We start from the raw sequence: 18839 nt of genomic DNA on the forward strand, positions 1-18839 counted from the left end.
GATGTGCTTGTGTTGGAATTCAACGGACTCTAAAATGAAATGGCTGTTGCATGCTGTTTTCAGAAAAGTTGTAGTGACCCCCTCCATGTGAGTAAAAAAAGATGTGCTTTTATGAGAGTATTCCATTGTCTGGAAGTAAGAGATGATATGAACCAATAATGCCGATAGAATAGAATAGAATAGAATAGAATAGAATAGAAAATACTTTATTTATCCCCGAGGGGAAAATCAGGAATCACAGCAGCAATACGATACGTAGTACTATTAGATGAGCTTGAAATAATTTAATAAAACCATAGCATCCAGAGAAGGCAATTTGTAAAATCCTACATTCTACATCTGCATTAACCATCAGAACTTTTGAACTGCACGGACAGCCTTTAATCACGGGGCCGCCTTGTACTCTCCCATTGGAGCCCAGATTAAGAGTGCTTTTAAATCTGTAAGAGGATGTGACGAAAATGGACTGGGGGGGGGGCTCTTTTTGATAGGATAAGTCGGGACACAGGTCATGACACAAAAGCGCAAATAGTAGCCCTTAAAACTCAAAAACGAAAAAGAAGGCGGAACAAACGTTCACGGAGCTTGTCGTCGGACTGAACCCAGAGACGCACAAGTTCGCCGTTTCCTTGGTAACCACATTACGTTCACTTCCTACCGTTCTGTTAACGATTTGTTTAGAGGCATGGTCATCCGGGAAATGCGTGAGTAACTTAACGAATTTAACCCACATTTATGGATGGTGCGGAGTAAGACTTCGGGAGTGGGAAAACAAGAGATGAGCTGTGCAGAGTAACCGTTACTGGACGGATGTCTTACATACTTCCATGTGTGTGGAGCTAATGGGAGCTAACTGACTTCGGTAAAGGTATACAGATATTCGCATGTTCAAACTCCCGGGATCAATAAGTTATCATTACAGTTCTGTTAAAACACAGCGGACATATTTTAAAAAACGTTGACATGTGGACAACAAGGCCACATCATCATTGCTACCCCAACAGGCCGTCCTTGTCCCGGAGCAGACAGGGACCGTCTACAAAGTGCTAAACTCTGAAGAGACGCAACACAGGAAAATGATTAACTTTACTAGACTACAGGGTACCCCAGTTGGACAACCCATTAGTGGTCTCCCGTTTATTAAGCTACATCAATTAATTTGGAAGAAATACCAATATTTACCTCTGATGTTTCTCTTTGGGTTTGTAAATGGGTAAGGGAAAAAAAAAAACACAAAAAAGACTACAAGCTAAATTTCAGTGTATTTGTTATGTAGTTTTTGAAGTCTTTAAATTACATGCAGGAAGAACACCTGTAGCTTTAAAATTTATTTTACTTTGGTCGAGACATAAGTATTGGTCTCACCATGTAATACTGTGTTTCCATAAGCACAAGAAAAATATTCACCTTACACCTCACCTTACATTATTTTTTATTTTTTTAATGTTTTTGTCAATATTACAATGTGTATGAAATGTTTGGGTGATAAAACCCCCCAAACTACAGTAAGGCATATTTTGACCTCCTTATTGCTTGTTGAACAGATGTGTGACCCCTGGTGGTTAAACTGATTTTCGTGTATAGACCAAATTGTTTCCTTGTGAAGTTATTGAATAATCTTTCTTTTAAAGCAGTTATTTCTTTACTAACTGCTGTAGTTACACAGGTAGAAGACCACTGGTCACTGACGTGATTTTGGTGAAACTTTTAAATGATTTGACACTTTCTGAAAAAATGTTGTGAATTTCAGATGACCATCTGAAAGAGCTTCATTTTTATAGTTCTCTGCAATCCTGGTAGTTTCCTGCTTTTTTTTTATATCAATGACTTTCAGGGCCATGTTGTGGGACTGCAATCTTTAAAAAAAATACAAAGAGCTTTGAGTTCGCTCAAATGCACTTGTTTCGGTACTTTTTAAAAATGTTTCATTAATTTGTGATAAGATAAATACAGACTGGGAACAGTGTTTAAAGCCCCTTTAAAGCCATCTGTGATGCCTAATGTCAATATATGCTTCACAAAGACACAATCTATCATAACAATGAGTTCATTTAACTTAGTTCTCTAATGATGCCTTTCCTTATTTTTCAGAGGCGTGGAGCTGCGAGGATAACACTGGCGAAATGCTTGAGATGGAAGAAGACAACTTTGCTGTCTCCAGGTGAGAACTTCCTTCAAGTCTTCAGAGAAAAGCCCAAATCAGATCTCAGGTGTGATAGGGCAAGTTTCAAGTCCGGATACCTTCTGTAGGTATAATCACGATCTGAAAAACCCTGAAACACAGGCCCAATAATTCACTTCGTAACCAAAGCCACATTTAAAACCATCAACTTTTACAACAAAATGATCAAAAGCTGTTTTTTTTTCATTCATTTCATTTCCAGTGACAGGGACTATGCTTGTTGATTAAAACTTCTGTACATGTGCCAGAATCAGCCAAAAGGCTAGTTTCCATCTGTTGTCCCCTGTTAAATGTTAAAATATATGCAAATACTCAGGGCTTTTCTTAAACATATAGTTTTCTTAAGGGTATTAGGAGAAAGAGCAGCTTTTGTCACAGGTCTTTTTTATATGATGCGTCTGCAACACTGCCGGGAACTTCACTATTGACGTTATCTCAGTTTGATCAATGTGATTTCATGATGACCGTCAACCCTGCAGTGATCCTTTCTCACCTCTGAAACACCTCAGATACTTCCTCCAAACCCAGTTCAGCAGTGGGACAACTTGGGGAAAAAAAACAGAGACAGGAGCATTTGCTGTGGAAGCTGGAGAGAAGCCTTTTGTGTTTAAAGTTGCTTTTCTGTCTGTGAAGTTTGTTATTTCAAGTTCCCCGGTAGCCAGAACAACAGAATAAACTCTCACAGCATGATAATACACTGTGAGTTCTCTTTTGCTGCAGTGGAATGACGTATCATTGACCATGAGATTTATGTCTGTAACCTTCTCTCTTGTTTTCTGTCTTTCAGTTCATCAGCTGAAGACACAGCCTTTGATGCTGTTATCGGCTGCATAGAGGACATCGTCATGGGTAAGACTTCTTGAAACCCTCTAAAAGTAATGCACTAGATATTTTAACATGTTTTAAAGCACGCTGCATTGATGACTTTTCTTTTAGAGGACGAGTTCCAGCAGCTACAGCGAAGCTTTATGGACAAACACTACATGGAGTTTGAAGATTCAGAGGAGAACAAGCTCAGCTACACGTCCATCTTCAATGACTATGTGAGGTTCCAGATATTTCTCAGGGCCTCATGTGTGTCCAATAACCTGCATTGTATTTATTTCTACAGTACTAAAGGAAAACGCAAACTACACAGGGAATTTATTATCACTCTTGTGGCTGTTGCGCAGGTGGACTTGCTGGAGAAACGTCTGGAGCAGCAGCTGATAGAGAAGATCCCTGGCTTCGACATGAACTCCTTCATAGAGCTGCTCATGTAAGATGTGACCCCACAGCTTCATTTATTTATCATTATTTCTCAACAGCATCACTGCAGCTCAGTGATAAAATGAAATGTCTGTTTGAAAAAAGACAGTCAAACACCCAGCTTTTTATTTGATGCAGTGGTTGTCCTTTGCAACATTTGCATCAGGCCACTAGGTGGCACAAAAGGACGTGAATTGTAAAGGACGTAACCTGTGAAAAGACTGAAACCACATTTCTGTGACATCTGCAGGCAACACAAAGAGGAGGTGCCCGTTGAAATCTTTGACATGCTGCTGACGTTTACTGACTTCTTGGCCTTCAAGGAGATGTTTCTGGATTACAGAGCGGTGGGTAAAACTTTTTCCTGATCCATTACAGTTCTTTGAGATCTTGATTTGAATGATGTGTTTTCATGTGGATCAATATGTGTTTCCAGGAGAAGGAGGGCCGAGGTCTGGACCTCAGCCAGGGACTGCTGGTCACATGTTTGACCCCTGCTGGCTCAAACCACAACAGCAGCCCTGCAGTGACACACTTGAAACAACCTCCTCCATGAGCTTAGATCTGATTGATAGGCTTTCAGAAACTTATTTATTTGTGATCCTTGATGAAGATCTGTCCTCTGACTGTGAGCTGCTCAATACACTCGCCAGGGAAAACTCTTTCATGCATTTCTCTCAGTTTCATGTGATCATAAGGACAGAACGAGTGTCCAAGAACCTGGTTAATGAAAAAGTTAGAAATGAAAGATTTCTGCTTCTCAGTGCTCTCCAGTCACACCAGTGGGAAAAAAAACTTACTTGAAGAACTTAGATGTGTTAAACCAGAAAGAGTAGAGGAGAAGCAGAATCCTGATTTTACATTATGTGTCTTATTTCAACAATTCACATAAACCTTAAACTCTGGCACTCTGCATGTTTGATTTTTCACACCATCCTTCTTTCTTCTTCTGAAGTCCACAGGTTAGCTGGGAAACCACTGGATTTCAATGAATGTATTAGCCTGGTATAGAAAGACAACAGAATTAAAGTAATTTGTGTTTTCAGGTGTTTTTAAATCACTTGTTCTGTGAAAAAAAGCTCAACAGATGAGTTTTGTGCCTGTGAAAGTCATTTTTAATGTATTAAGTGATCGCGTGTGTTTGTGTGTGGTAGCATGTGCATTTGTCTCTCACTGGTATAAAATCTGTAATATAGTTTGAGGTACAATGTAAATTTTATACATGACAGTTGCTGATGTAGCTTCATATAGATGTCACTGAATGTCAGTAAAAGATAGTTTTCAAATAAACAGAGCCTTAAACTGAAATCAAAATGTACTTTATTGAAACGTGTTCATGGTTAAGCTCCAACAGGGTTTCACCTGCTCTCATTTATTTTTGTACAAAAGCACAGAATACCTTATAAAGGCACAAACATAAAGGATTGAGCACTGGGTGTTTTTAAACAGCTGCACATTTTTCTGCTTCTGTGTTCTCCTTAAAGTGATACTCCGGGATGGAACAAGTTGGGTCCAATTACAAGGTTTAGGGCAGAAATTACCCCTACAGCAGTGTGTTTGTGCAGCAGAAGCCCAGAGCGCTCGCACCAAACACTCCCTCCCTGCTCCTCTGCTGGTTTCCTCTGCACTCAGATGGGACCAATTTTTACTTGACCAAAAACACAAATAAATGGACTCCCACCAAAAAAATCTGATATCAGTCTGCATTCACGCTTTATTTAGAGAATTTTCAGCGCGTTACTGTCACACAAAAACACCGCTAAATAAGGCTCTAGTTCTCATCGTGTCGTAAAACGGCGCTACCTCTGCTGCAGAGCCACAGCTGGCTACGAGGCGCTCACCACTTGTATCAGTCCGCGCATGCAGCGTGCCAGATATAAACAAACGCAGGTAGTCTACCAGGACAAAGAGACACGATGAGAACTAGAGCCTTGTTTAGCTGTGTTTTTGTGTGAAAGTAACGCGCTGAAAATTCTCCAAATAAAGCGTGAATGCAGACCGATATTAGAGTTTTTCAGTGCGAGTCCGTTTATTTGTGTTTTTGGTCAAGTAAAATTTGGCCCCGTCTGAGTGCAGAGGAAACCAGCAGAGGAGCAGGGAGGGGGTGTTTGGTGCGAGCGCTCTGGGCTTCTGCTGCACAAAAACACTGCTGTAGGGGTAATTTCTGCCCTAAACCTTGTGATAGGACCCAACTTGTTCCATCCCGGAGTATCACTTTAAAGGACTAGTGTGTGAGTTATTAAAGGAGTTCTGCAGAAACCCTGGATTGTGATGGTATGTTTTTTGATGGGTTTCATTCCATTTAGTGCTTTTATTACCAGTGCTTCAGCTCAGTCCATGTGAACTTAGTGAGTTTCTGTGTGAAATACCAGCAGGACCTCAAAATGGGTTTCTGCAGACACATGGGCGCAACGTTTACATTTATTCATCACAGCACCAGGAAAGGGGGCATAGTATGATAAACCAGAATCACAGTTTCTAACACAGTCAGGTCAGCACAGTACAGTCTTATCAGCGTTCTCTCAAGCCAAAGCAGAAACATGTAAACAAGAAATACTAAACCTTTTGTAAAAATGACATCAAATCTTTTGGTCAGGCTGCCAAGGCTGGAGTACGTTCAAACAAACACTTCGTGGTTTCAGTACTGAATAATGACTAAGACCACAGCTTTGCAGCTTTTTTAATGAATGACAATGAAACTTTCATTAACTGTTATTTATCTAGGTATTTGTTTAAAATGGGGATAGTATGTTGATCAAAACTTAAAATAGTTGCATTTAATCTTTACTATCCATTTTAATGTCTTTCCTTTGCAGGTAACATCATGAACCAACACCACATGTCAGTATGAGAAACACACACACTTGAAAGCTAGCAAGCTAATTAGCTTAGCTTAATAAAGGACGCATAGATGTAAAGAGGAATCAGCTAACCTGGTAGACTCACTCATTATCTTTAATATAACAACTTATCTGTACAGAAAACGTGTAAACACATGGGACAGTGTAGATTAGATTCTGGAGTATTTAATAAGGAGGACAAAGTTTCAGTCCCTTGAGCCAAGAAATGAGGACTAAAAACCCACTCAAGCACCTTCAGCTAAATCTTATTTAAAATACAGAATCAGAGCCTCATTGATGCAGATAATCCAGAAGTGATCGATATCAGTTCTTAAAATTTTACATTATTAATTTTCACATACACCCATACATACACGTTTCAGGGTCACACCTTCATCTGAATTAAGATCAGGAGATTCAGCGTTCATAGTTGAGTGGCTGTGGTCGATATGATAGGCAGAGAAATCTGTTTTTATGACTTCTTGGTCCTGGTTGCAGCTCTGAGTCTTAGGTTGGCACTGTGCTTGTGGCAGCATTACCTCCATCGCCTCTCCAGTCCAAATAAGAGAAGTAAGCACTGACTCCATACGCCACGGTCACCACAGAGCTGAAGAACTGATCAGACAAAGAGAGAACAGGCTGTTACACACCTTTATTCACAGGCCAGAGCCAAGATACTGGATCTTAAGCAGGAAACACAAATCACAGATGAAGTTTCATCTTTACGGAAGCCCTGAAAGGTCACTAGTAAATTTTATTGCCTTATTATCTCATCAAACTTGTTATCCTGAAACTATGTGAAAGATAAAAAGAGATCTCAAGGAAACAACCGAAATCAACATTTAACCCCAAGAAAACAGAAAACATGAAAGTCATATTTACTGGATCTTTCAGGGCCACCGTAGTTACAGATTAGTTAGTTAAAGATTCCTGGTGTGTGTGTGTTTTTAATGAGCTTTTCATTCCTGGTGGTTTTCCAAAGGCACATAAAGGTAACTGATAAGAGTGTGTGGTATGATGCGTGTGAGTGTGTGTGTGTGTGTGTTCAAAATGCTACAGTAGCTGTAAAGCAGCATGTACTTTAACCTGTGCAGACTTAAAGCTTTTTTATCTTTGTTGAAGTGTGCTAATTTTGGTCTGACGCACACAAACACACTTTATGATCTGCTGTCCTACATCCACCTCGATCTCACTGTTTTTTCCTGTGAGTCATTGAACATTGACTCCTGTAAACAGCTGCGGTACAAAGGTAAATGGACCTTTACGCACCAATCATATGACATGCTTCCCAACCATGGAAGCCTTATATAGTCTCAGCATTTATCTGTACTCAGCCTACCTGCTGTTTCTGTGTGAGTGTCCGACTACTGCCTGACAGATGATCAAGTTCACACAGTTACAGCAGTGGATGAGAGACCAAACACACCAGAATTTGCAGCTTTTGAGGTCCTAATAGTGTCTGGGTTTTCCTTCGAACACACGTACCAAACATGACATGATGATGCTCCTGTTACACTGTAAACCCCTAAGTTAAAATTACTCCATTGGATTAAGCTATGAAAGCTTAAAATTTGTTGGTGAGTTTAATTTACTCAAATTTCTGTGTTTTCAGTGTTAAAAATGATGATTTCTGAGGAGATTTAACTTTTGTTACTGTTTAAATAAGCACAACTTAAAATCATTAGTTTGTGACTGTGTTTTATAACCGTGAGTGAGGAGGGAACGCAGTCGATATGAGACCCTGCTGTACTTCAAGACATGCAGCAGTGGCACAGGTTCTCTGTGCTCCACATGACACGGACAATTTGTTTGTGCAACACAGCATGGACAAGCTGTCTGTGCTCCTTGTGACATCAACCAGCTGTACATGCTCTATGTGGTGTGGACTGACTGTGACATAAATACATAAATATGTTGTTACACTTAATTTCAAAATTTACCTAAATAGCATGATAGTCCAGTCAAACATTTCATTTATAAATATATTCACCATGAGCACACTGCAAAAGTCAGTAGGTACAAGACCCTATGCCATGGAGCACAGACCGCCAGTCAGTGCTGTGGGGCTCAGACAACCTGTGCCCCCTGAAGAACAATATTTCAATGAACAGCAGGGTCTCATATCTACTGCCTTCCCTCCTCACTCACAGTTACTAAAGTTATGAAATTGGAGCTGATTTTTGTTGTGACAGTGTTTGTAACCATGAGTGAGGAGGGAACGCTGTGGATATGAGACCCAGCTGTTCTTTAAAATGTTATTTAATTTAGTTGTTCAGATCTGATAACATTTTTATCATTACATTTACTTAATTCATAAGGAAAATTTATTGATATCACATCTTTCAGTTTTGAGTAAGGTCAACTTATTATGTTTTACAGTGATATGCAACATTTTTAACATTACTTAATATTTTAATTTGAAACAAATAATCATCAGGATTATTTGATTAAAGACATTCAGTAGAATGATTTTCCATAATAATCGTAACTACTGAAGATGTTAAGTTAAGTAAACTTATTTCATCACTTAGGTTTTTTTTAAGGTAACTGGTTTACAAGCATTTTCAAATAAACTCAACTTATCTGGGTTTACAGTGTACACACTGAGTGTATGAACAGCCTTAACTTTACTGGACTTTTCCTTTAAGTCTGCTTTTAAAATGTCCATATAAAGTCTGGTAGGACTGATGAATGAGGACACCCTGAAGTCATCAGGAATCAGTTTCAGACCAAACCGAGTGCTTTGATCAATGTCAAATAGGCTCTGCAAGACACAAAGTGCCGCAAGCTCTACTGCAAAACAGTTATCAGCAGTAAAATAGGGAGTGGCATTATTACATTTTACCCAAGATTATTCACTTATAGTAAATAAAGGTGGGTCTAAAACAAAGCCCTGTGGCACACCTTTGTAGACTAAGACAAAGTTGGATTGAGAAGTCAGAGCATGGACCATCAAACCTAATGCACTGAGACCGATCACTAAGATCATTAAAAACCAAATCTGAACATCAGAAATAGTCTAGTGTAGATAAAGCGGCACCACCCAGCACACCTCTCTGAGTGTAATCAAGGATCCCCTTTGCCTCCATACCCTTCATACTCTACAGAGCTGGCAGAGTCACAGTCAGTTCATGGTTGGGGTCAGAGTAATGAGAGATGTGAGATGAGCATTTGAGATGATTTATGTTTCAGAAAGAGGTGTCATGCTTCTTACAGCAGCAGCTGCAAAATGTCCGTGGTAGTAGTTGTTATGGAAGGGGTGAACAGAAGCTGCGTTGGCCAGGAAGGCGGTCAGGTAAAGGACTGTTGCGATGCCGTTGTAACCCATCACCTATTGGAAAAAAAGGGAACTTATTAACCACATACTCTGAGAGCTTCCCCTCCTGTAAGGTGTTAATGCACGGTTTGTTGTCTCCTTTCTTCTGAGCACCTTGTCCAAATCTTGCGTTCTTATCTCCTCTGTGTGTGTTATCATTCTTGGTGAATCGTCGCCCTGGTGTTCTCATTCATGACCTACTTCACTCCCCTATTTCCTGAGCCTCTTGTCATTTGATCTTTACACTTCTAAAAGAAAGAAGTGCAGATCATTACCAAAAGATACAGGATCTCACATTGGACATGGTGGGTACATCATGTGTCAGTAGCGTGTAGCATGAGCAAGTGCAAAACTATTATTGTTTCTGTTTGAATTAGAGAAGATGTGGTGATTTGCTAAGATCTTTTTGTTGTTGATTTTGAGATATGGTGGAAGTGCTGATGATGGGTGATACTCTTCAGCCCAGATGTGGAGAAATAACTTTTGGTTTCAGCATCAGATTTTTCTGTTGAATGACATGAAAGCTCGGTGTGAGGACGTCACAGGGGATCAGGGTATGAGTGAGTGCCCTACAAAAGAGACTTTTTTGTTTTGTGTCTCTCCCAGATGCATTGAGAATATCAGATGGGAAGCTGAAGCTGATGAAAATTTAGCCGGGACATCAAGAAAGACAAGATGAGACCCCACAGTGTCATTGAGTGTACAGGGCTGTTTTCTCTAAACTTCTCCCAATTTTTTTAAATTTGTTTATTTATTTTTTTAAATTCTGATTGGAAGTCTGAAAAAAAACTCCAACAACTTAGCATTGGGTGTAAACCAGTGGTCCCCAAACTATGGCCCTGGGGCCGGATATGGCCCGCCTCCACATTTTGCCCGGCCCCCAGAACAAGACCAGAGGCAAATTATGATTTTTTTTTTTCAGTCTGGCCACATGATGAGACTTACACATGCATAGAATGTAACTTTCTATTCCACCCTTCTGCAGTTTTTGCCCTATCTGAAACCCCTCCCTAAAAAAAAAAAAATCCTTTTATACAGCCATACTGGTAGTGAAATGTATTGTGCTTGTAGGTGTTGTATCACTTAGTTTGGTTTCTTAGCCTGCTTGCTTTCTGGTTTTCACAGTGAAGTTAATGGGAGAGAGCTGCAGGCAGTGGTGTCTACAAGAAAGTTAATATGTCATTGCCTTTTTTTTCTGGGAAAAACCTGAAAAGGGTTATTTAGTTATTATTTATTTCATTAATAGTGTTATATAGTTCATTAATAGTGTTATTATTTATTGTCTGATTTTTTTCCTGTCAAGATCCCAGAAAGAGTTATTAATATTTGGTTATGTGTGGCTTTCTGGGAAACAATAAATATTTACGTTTGGACACCTCTGCGATCGTCACACTTTTATTTACAAACTGATCCTGACCCCCCATCAGAGATGGGAAAAGTTGTTTGGCCCTGACGGGAAAAGTTTGGGGCCCCCTGGTGTAAACAAAGACTGCCAAAATGTTGCCAAAATTACAGAGGCCCCAAAAATGCCAAGATGAGACACATTTTTTCCAGTTTCTGAGGAAATTCGAGTTGTTTTCCGATTTATTTTTAGATTTGGACTTATATTTCCAGCTTTCTTGAGAAAACACATCTTTTTTTCTCAAGATACAAGGATATTTTATTTTGTCATCCTGAGAAAACAAGTTTTCCAACGATATAAAATGAGAGCTGGAAATTTTTATTGTGCTTTTCATAAAGAAGCAAAAGCACAAAGAAAAAGGAACGGGGTCCAGTAACACCTGCCACACATAAGATCCATGTCCATCTGTTTCTGGATGTTAAATTACTCATGATAATGATGTAGATCCGTCTACCAATTGATTTTTAAATTATCTCTCTATGTTGAGGAAATAAGTTTCTTTTCTTGGAATACTGAGAAAAAAAGTCCAGATCTCGTGGAAACAATTGTAATTAACTTGTTATTTTGAGAAAACAGAATTGAACGTTTTTTTTTTTTGTTTTTTTTTAAAGTCTTTTAAAGCTTTTGTACATATCTGAGCTAAACATTAAAAGAACAAGAGGAACTTTCAATGATTCTCTTTTAGTATTCTGTTCATGTGAAAGTCTCTGGTTTGGTATTCTGAAGTGAAGATGGAATATCCTGGACAATAAATCCACAGTGAGTCTGAAATTTCATAAAACTCTCCAACCCTCCCCTCATCCTTTCCTACCGTCAGAGGCCAGGGGACGAAGGTGAGCCTCTGCTGAACACTGCATAAGATGAGGAAGAAGAGGATGGTGGTGAGGATCCACAGAGTGACGGCCACAAACATCACCCAGCCGTACGCAGGTCGCAACGTGTAGGGGGCGCTGGCAATCAGTGCCCAGTGGAGCAACCCCAGAAACTGGAGTGAAGACAAGACGGACCAACACAGAAGAAAAGCGAAAATGAGAAGAAGTCTCATTACATACATTTAACTGTGAATTACAATACAAATACTACAATCTCATAAAGTGTTTTTGTCTTATTTTCAGTACAAAATGTCTTTTTAGTCTTAACATGAGCCATAGTCACCTGGCCAGTCCAAAAAATGTCTTATTTCAAGATATTTAAAGACATAAATGAGGTCTGAATTGCTTGTAACAAGTTACAAAATATCTGCCAATGGAACAAGAGAAAAGTTACTTATATTATGACATTACTTTGTTTTAAGTAAATTTTAGGGCAAAATTTTCTTGTACCGTCGGCCGATTTTTTGACCTGTTCCAAGAAATTCAGACCTTATTTTGTCTTTAAATAACTTGAAACAAGACAGTTTTCTGGACAGATAGGTTGAATGTGACTCATATCTGGTATAATAAGATGATTTTTACTTAAAGCAAGACAAAAACACTTTTGTTTTTTGTTCGTTATACAGTGATATCAACAGTTGAGCTGTCTGTTTGAATAAGGCCACATTGGGACAAGCCTCTGCAGCTCTATCATGCTTGTTGTGTGTTTGTATGAGAGCAAGTCTAGACCATAGGCTGCCCCCATACAGTGTGTGCTGGTAGAGAAATCAGCTCTTCAGTCGTATACCAGTCTGTAAACAAGTATATTTCTGAAAATGTCTTTTTTTTGGCTTGGTGTGTATGTGGTTTCAGTTCTTTCTGCAGCCAGCCTCTAGTGGACACTCAGTGAACTGCAGCTTTTAGCGCTTCCACACTGCCTCATATTTTTAGACCAGGGGTTGCTGCTTGGCCTGGACTGAAGCTAAGACACTCATGACCCAGCTTCATATCTCTAGAAATATTCCCTTTAACTATGGCCCTATTTCCTGTAAACCATGTGCTGTGTATAAAGAGGATAGAGACTATGTTCAGGGGATGAAACACACTGTAGCCTGGTCATATTTATTTGCTGTAGACATTTTTGTCCTTGAGACGTCACCCCAACAGTAACAGCTCAGAGCTTAGAAGATAGGGGCATAAAGGCCATAGACGGACAGTCTATTATTAATGCAGAGATTATGTTTCACTTTTTATGCATCTGAAACACACACACACACACACACACACACACACACACACACACACACACACACACACACACACACACACACACACACACACACACACACACACACACACACACACACACACACACACACACACAGGCACAGGAGATGGTGTGACTTTGGCCTTAGCAGAACTCTTATTTCATTACACAAACAAAACATGTCAGAACTATTCAAAGTGCTTTTTGTGATGTATGACTTGACTTTACACAAGGAAGTCAAATAAACACAGGTTAAAAAGGAGAAACTGACAAAAAAATGTGGTAAAGACTCTGGAACTGACTTTAAACTGGATTAAAAAAGTTGGACGTTAAGAAATTTGCTCTTTTAGCTTTTCTTCTTCTGCAGATGAATGTTAAAAAGTCAAACTGTGTCTAGATAAGGAAGTAAATGTCAGAAATGTCAACAATGACGTGTGACAGGGAGGATTTTTCTTTTTACTGCTCATGTTTAATCATCCACCAAGTTCAACTATGCACTTTGCAACAGGTTAGGATTGATAATTTATCCAAATGTGTTTCATAATGCAGCAGAGGGGCTTTAATTTATTAATATTTTATTGGGAGCTGAGCAGTTGAAACAGGAAACCAGCTGCTCTATGAATATGACTCAGGGGTGAACAAACACAGTGACAAAGAAAAATAGAAGTTTGGTTTCATAAACAGTTAAATTCTATGAATATATAAAACCAATTACTACATTGTCCTGGGATTTTTGTTTGATTCACAAGATCTATTTTTTTTCTCATCATGAAATAATTAATGTTTATGTATCATTGTATTTCATTCATTTTTTTCATTTTCTCCAGGTAACAAAATATGTTGGGACATTTTTCTCACAAACTAGAGCACACAAGCCCAAAAATACCAGTACAGGAAACATGAGACCCCTTGCAGTGGGAATACATTCATAGGCCAATTCAAAAACCATCAATAACAAAATAACAATAATAAAAAAACACACAACCCTCTTATTTAAGTTACTCAATCTGACTGATCTGTTGACACTTAGACTACTAATGGGGACGGATTGTTGTGTTTCCTAAATCAATCTGGCTCTGCCAATGCTGTCGTTATCCTGTTTAATTGACCTTGGCCACCATCAACAAAGAAATGTGGAGAACACACCAAACATTTTTTGTTCGCATGGTTTTACATAAAGTTGATTCTCTATTTTAGTTCATATTTTCACAATGATGGATGAATCATGTAAATGTAAATACATTTTATCAGTGTTTAGTGACCACACAACAGACTGAATGCTATGCTAACTCAACCATGCCATACTCCCATCATGTCCTCTTCTGATGTAGTTTAAACATATTTTCATGTCTGTTTCCTGCTTTTGTAATCATGGAGATATGAGTTTTAATTATGACTGTATAAAACCATAGACTGTATAAAACAGGGGTGGCCAAGCAGTCTGAGACCAAGAGCCACAAAAATGACTATGGTACTACGAAGAGCCACGTTATACACAGGGTCTTACAAACGCACTTCCTCTCACATATAAACAAAATGACATAAAATGAAAATCAATACATTTCCCATTTCTAAAGCCAGATTTACTGTGTTTGTGTGTTTAAATTCATACCAGAGGAGAAACTGAAACTTAAGTATCAATCTGTACACCCAAACATTGATCAATACTGATCTCGTTGGCATCAGTATATCAATATTTTAGATTGATCGTCACACCACTACTCATGACTATATTTATATTTTTATGAATGGATCGAAGAGCCATACACCAAAAGGCAAAGAGCCACATGTGGCTCACGAGCCACAGGTTGGCCACCCCTGGTATAAAACATGGACATAGTGAGCCTGAGGTCAATCGTCTGTTTTTGAAACGGAAAATGAAGCACATCGACTATTGTGGCTATATTTGGTAGTGGCAAGGGCTTCGGGTACAGCTGTATGGCGCTTGTTGGTCGCATGACCCTGAGCTGTGCCTCTGACTTGGCAAGCTCATGATCTTAATATCCTCTGAACGGCCGAGTTAGAAAATAATTCACCCCCCCTACAGTGGGTGCTGATAGTAAAATTAGCGACTCAGACAGGAGATGTTGTTTGACCCAGGCTGTAAATGGGTTAATTTCTGCTTTGAAAACAGCTTTTTTTTTGTCTTGGTGTGTATGTGACTTCTGGTACTTCCGGTTCCAGCCTCAAGCAGACACTCAAGAAACAGCAGATTTTAGCACTTCCGCATTGTCTCATATTCTAAGACCGGAGGTTGTCGCTTGGTTTTAATCATCTGATGTTACGGATTAAGATACAATAAAAAATTCTGCTCAAAAGGACATGATAGAAAAGTCAAGAAGACGAGAAAACAACTGGTCTTCATCACTGAAAAAGTGAGTAACTGTATGGATCTGTGTATGATCTCTAAACTGTCCAGTTTCCTAAATGACAGCTACGTAAATGTAAGGGTGTCAGGGTAGAAGTTATAGAGTCATTTCTGACCAGTTTTGGTTTGATTGGTGTCCTGTTCATCCTTTTTTTGGTGGTTGCATTTTGCTGTCAACTGAAAGCTGTCAATCTGCAGAGGCAGTTTGTGGTTGCTAACAGAAAGGCTTTACATAGATCACTTATAATGATTTTTTTTTTAATCACACCGTTTTGATACACGGCAGGCAGTTTGACACAATCAATACATGGTAGAAAAACTCCTTTAGCAAAAAGCAAGTGGCAGCAGTTAGCTTCTGGTAGCTTATTAGCAGCATGTTTTTCTGTAGGAGTGAGACCTAAAGAAGAGTTTGGTGTGTTGGGATTTGTCAGCTAGTTCTGATGTTCAGAGACTTGGTTATAGACTGTGTGCGTGAATATTTTTGATAAAAAAGGCAGAAGTGAGACTGGCCTGTTATTTTCAATCTGGGAAGACCTCAGATTTCAAGAAGGAATAGACAATGTGTGTGACCGCAGGTTTGATTATGGGTAAAATGGCCTGCAGGATGCTGGTAGGTATAGGATCAAGAGGACAGGTTGTGGGTTTGGAGTTTAGGAGAAGTCTGGAGACCTCCTCCCCACTTAGAGGAGTAAAGAAGCAGAGTGTGGCATCGATAGCAGGTTGGATCTGATTGAGCTGGTCAGGCTCAGAAAACTAGTTGTTGATGTTTGCAACTTTCTCAGTGAAAAAGGGGGCAAACATATCTGGAGTCAGTGCAGTAGAGAGCTGAGCGGTTGGAGGAGAGACTAAGGAGTTAAACACCATAAACAGTTTTTTTGTGTGTCAGTGGCAGCACAGGTCGTGTTCTGATAATGTTTCTTTGCCGCATCAAGGCAGGATGTGATTAGCTGCCTTTCCACCAAGCAGTCCGTTTAGGTTCAGTGCAGTTTGGCACGGTTAAGCCTGATCCCGGTTTGCGTTTCCACAGCAAGCTGTGACCCCTCATGGTAGGCAGCATGTAAGCCTGATGCCAAAAGCCGCATCTGTTAAATAATAGCGCCGTAGCAGCGAGACACAGTGTACCCCGCTAATAAATCCAACAAGTTAGAGAAACACAGCACAGTAAACAAAGAACATAGATGGAAGACATGCAGCATTTCGTCCTCTCTGAGATTGTCATGTAGCTCTTTGATACAAAGAACAATCAAGCTTTGTTTCAGAGAAGTCTGTTTGTCCACCAGGAGCAGCAGCCGCTGTCCCGAGGTAAGTGACGAATCTTTCAATCAATCAACGGTCTGCAGTGTTGTAGCTCCACCTTCTGAGAATGGATCGGTTCAGTCTGGCACCCGTACGAAAGGGTCCCAAAACGTGGGACGGCTTGTCTCAATTATTTGGGGATCTGTCACAGGATAAGACAGTGGAAACACCACAAAATCCAGGCCTTACCGAGACGAACTGAACCGGTCTGCTTGGTGGAAACGCGGCTAATGATGCCAGTTTTAGCTGGTCGGAGGAAAAATCAATGTTTTTTTGAGATTTACGCCACTTTCTGTCAGCAGCCCTGAGTCCCCCTCTTTGTTCTTTTTAAACTTCAGAGAGCCATGGACTAGGTGGATTTTTCTCAGCTGGGTTTCACACCAGGGGCAGAGTTTTTCCAGAGCCGACAGCAGAGAGGAACAGAGTGTTTCTGTGACCTGGTTCACAGACAGTAAAGTGAACTGAGAGTGGTCAGGCAGTGTGGAGGACACCTCATCAGTCAGCTGTGTCTCTGCGGAAGGAAACCGTCTGAGTGGGTGCCTGTGTTTGTGAGAAGGCTGCAGAGAATTTCACCAAGAAATAGTCTGAAAGGTGTAGTGATGTAGTAACTGTCACATCTGCTGTGGAGCAGTTGGGAGTCAGCACCAAGTCAAGGACTTTATCAGCTTTGTGAGTTGAAAGACCAGTCTGAGTTCAGAAGAGACCTGACTCTTCTGACTGAACTTAAGTTTATTATTACTGAGTAACTCAGTAAGCGGTTGAAGCTCCAAGTGTTAACTCAAGGGTTACCTGACACACCTTACAAACCTACTCTACCTCCATCCATGACCATTCTGTGTCTGTCACTTCAGTACAACTAAAACCAATAAAGCTGCTTGTAAAGCTCGCCGTAATGTTTTTATTTATTTTAAATTGATCATTAACACTGAACGCTGTGTTCTGACAGATGGAGGTAATAGGGAGGGGGTGGACAGAGGTCACATGCACCAGTCATTTGTCCAGCTAGTCACATGACCTGTGTGTGAATAGAGCTCAGAGCAAGTCAATCAGTAAAGAGGGGACTCCGTTCAGTCAGCGACATGCCTCTCTCTGTTTCTAACATTTTCTCTCTGATAAAGCACGTGAACACAAACCCTGCACATTTCATCCTCACACCTCAGCTCCCTGACCGACCACGCTTCACAGAGGTTGTTTGCTGTGATGCTCTGCACAAGAGGAACATTCATTTTCAAATTAACTAAACTATACAGAGAAAAATGAGGGTGTTGCTGTTTCCAAAGAGAACAGCATCTCTTTGAGTATTATAATCTTATCTGCCAAAACAAAACACTATGTTCCTGCACATTCTCTGCTACAACAGGTGAGTCTTTATCTGGACTATGAAGTACCTCTGAACAAATTTCTACCTCGGTTGAAAAATGATTGATGCTAATGTGATTTAAATTCACCCAAAGTTTAAATGAACAGAGCAGAAGTTTGTCCTCCTCCAGAAAAAGGAAGAAAAGCAGAACAAAGAGAGTCGACTACGTACGATTTCAGACATCATCAGGATGGCTGGGATGCTCCTGACAAAGGACAGGTCTATCATAGTGGTGACGTTAGATGCCAGCCCTCGAAGGCTGTTGCCCCCCTGCTGAGAGGTCTGGGTGCCAGGGGAGCCGGTCTCTGTGGTGACTTTGGACGGGAAGTCTGCCATGGTCAGGTACGTTAATCCACCAACAACAAACCGCTTCGGAAAAGTTCAAGTTTTCTTTCCCCTGACAGTTTTTAATCCTCGAATAGCTCCTTACGGTTGTTTAAGCACAGTGTACATCCACACGTGAAAGGCCTGGAAAACAAACTGCAGCCATGTACAAAACTCAGTCAAATAATTAAAACACAAATTCACAAAGTCGAGGAAGTCAAAGAAGTCAAAGAGAGAAAGAGAGAGTCCTCCAGGGAACGTCCCAGCTCAGGTATCCAGAGATCTGCCCCTGCACTGACAGGTGACTAATGGTGCCGGTGTGTTTCTCTCTCTCTCTACACACACACACACACACACACACACACACACACACACACACACACAC

General features: G+C 40.2%; 2 protein-coding genes across 5 annotated transcripts; one reads left to right on the forward strand and one right to left on the reverse strand.

Annotated features, from left to right (window-relative positions):
* The first annotated feature begins 478 nt into the window (after positions 1-478).
* arl2bp (ADP-ribosylation factor-like 2 binding protein) lies at positions 479-4752 on the forward strand. Of its 4 annotated transcripts, none has more exons than XM_074677822.1 (7): positions 479-632; positions 2092-2161; positions 2970-3031; positions 3119-3225; positions 3355-3440; positions 3681-3777; positions 3867-4751. In XM_074677822.1, the coding sequence occupies exons 2-7, from the start codon at positions 2124-2126 to the stop codon at positions 3984-3986; spliced, it is 510 nt and encodes a 169-aa protein (XP_074533923.1). In that variant the 5' UTR covers positions 479-632; positions 2092-2123; the 3' UTR covers positions 3987-4751. The 4 variants fall into 4 exon arrangements, with proteins under 4 accessions (XP_074533923.1, XP_074533920.1, XP_074533922.1 ...); XM_074677819.1 differs by having other exon boundaries at positions 629-704; positions 3867-4752; XM_074677821.1 differs by lacking the exon at positions 479-632 and adding an exon at positions 639-862.
* A 1588-nt stretch (positions 4753-6340) lies between these two features.
* pllp (plasmolipin) lies at positions 6341-18656 on the reverse strand. Its single transcript, XM_074678395.1, has 4 exons — positions 18302-18656; positions 11800-11973; positions 9485-9601; positions 6341-6885 (listed from the first exon to the last, which is right to left on the reverse strand). The coding sequence occupies exons 1-4, from the start codon at positions 18464-18466 to the stop codon at positions 6778-6780; spliced, it is 564 nt and encodes a 187-aa protein (XP_074534496.1). The 5' UTR covers positions 18467-18656; the 3' UTR covers positions 6341-6777.
* Between the last annotated feature and the right edge of the window lie 183 nt (positions 18657-18839).

This window comes from Halichoeres trimaculatus, unplaced genomic scaffold, assembly GCF_033239565.1.
Source record: "Halichoeres trimaculatus isolate MK-OKI-2021-1 unplaced genomic scaffold, fHalTri1.1 fHalTri1_scaffold_10, whole genome shotgun sequence".
Taxonomy (NCBI): Eukaryota; Metazoa; Chordata; class Actinopteri; order Labriformes; family Labridae; genus Halichoeres; species Halichoeres trimaculatus.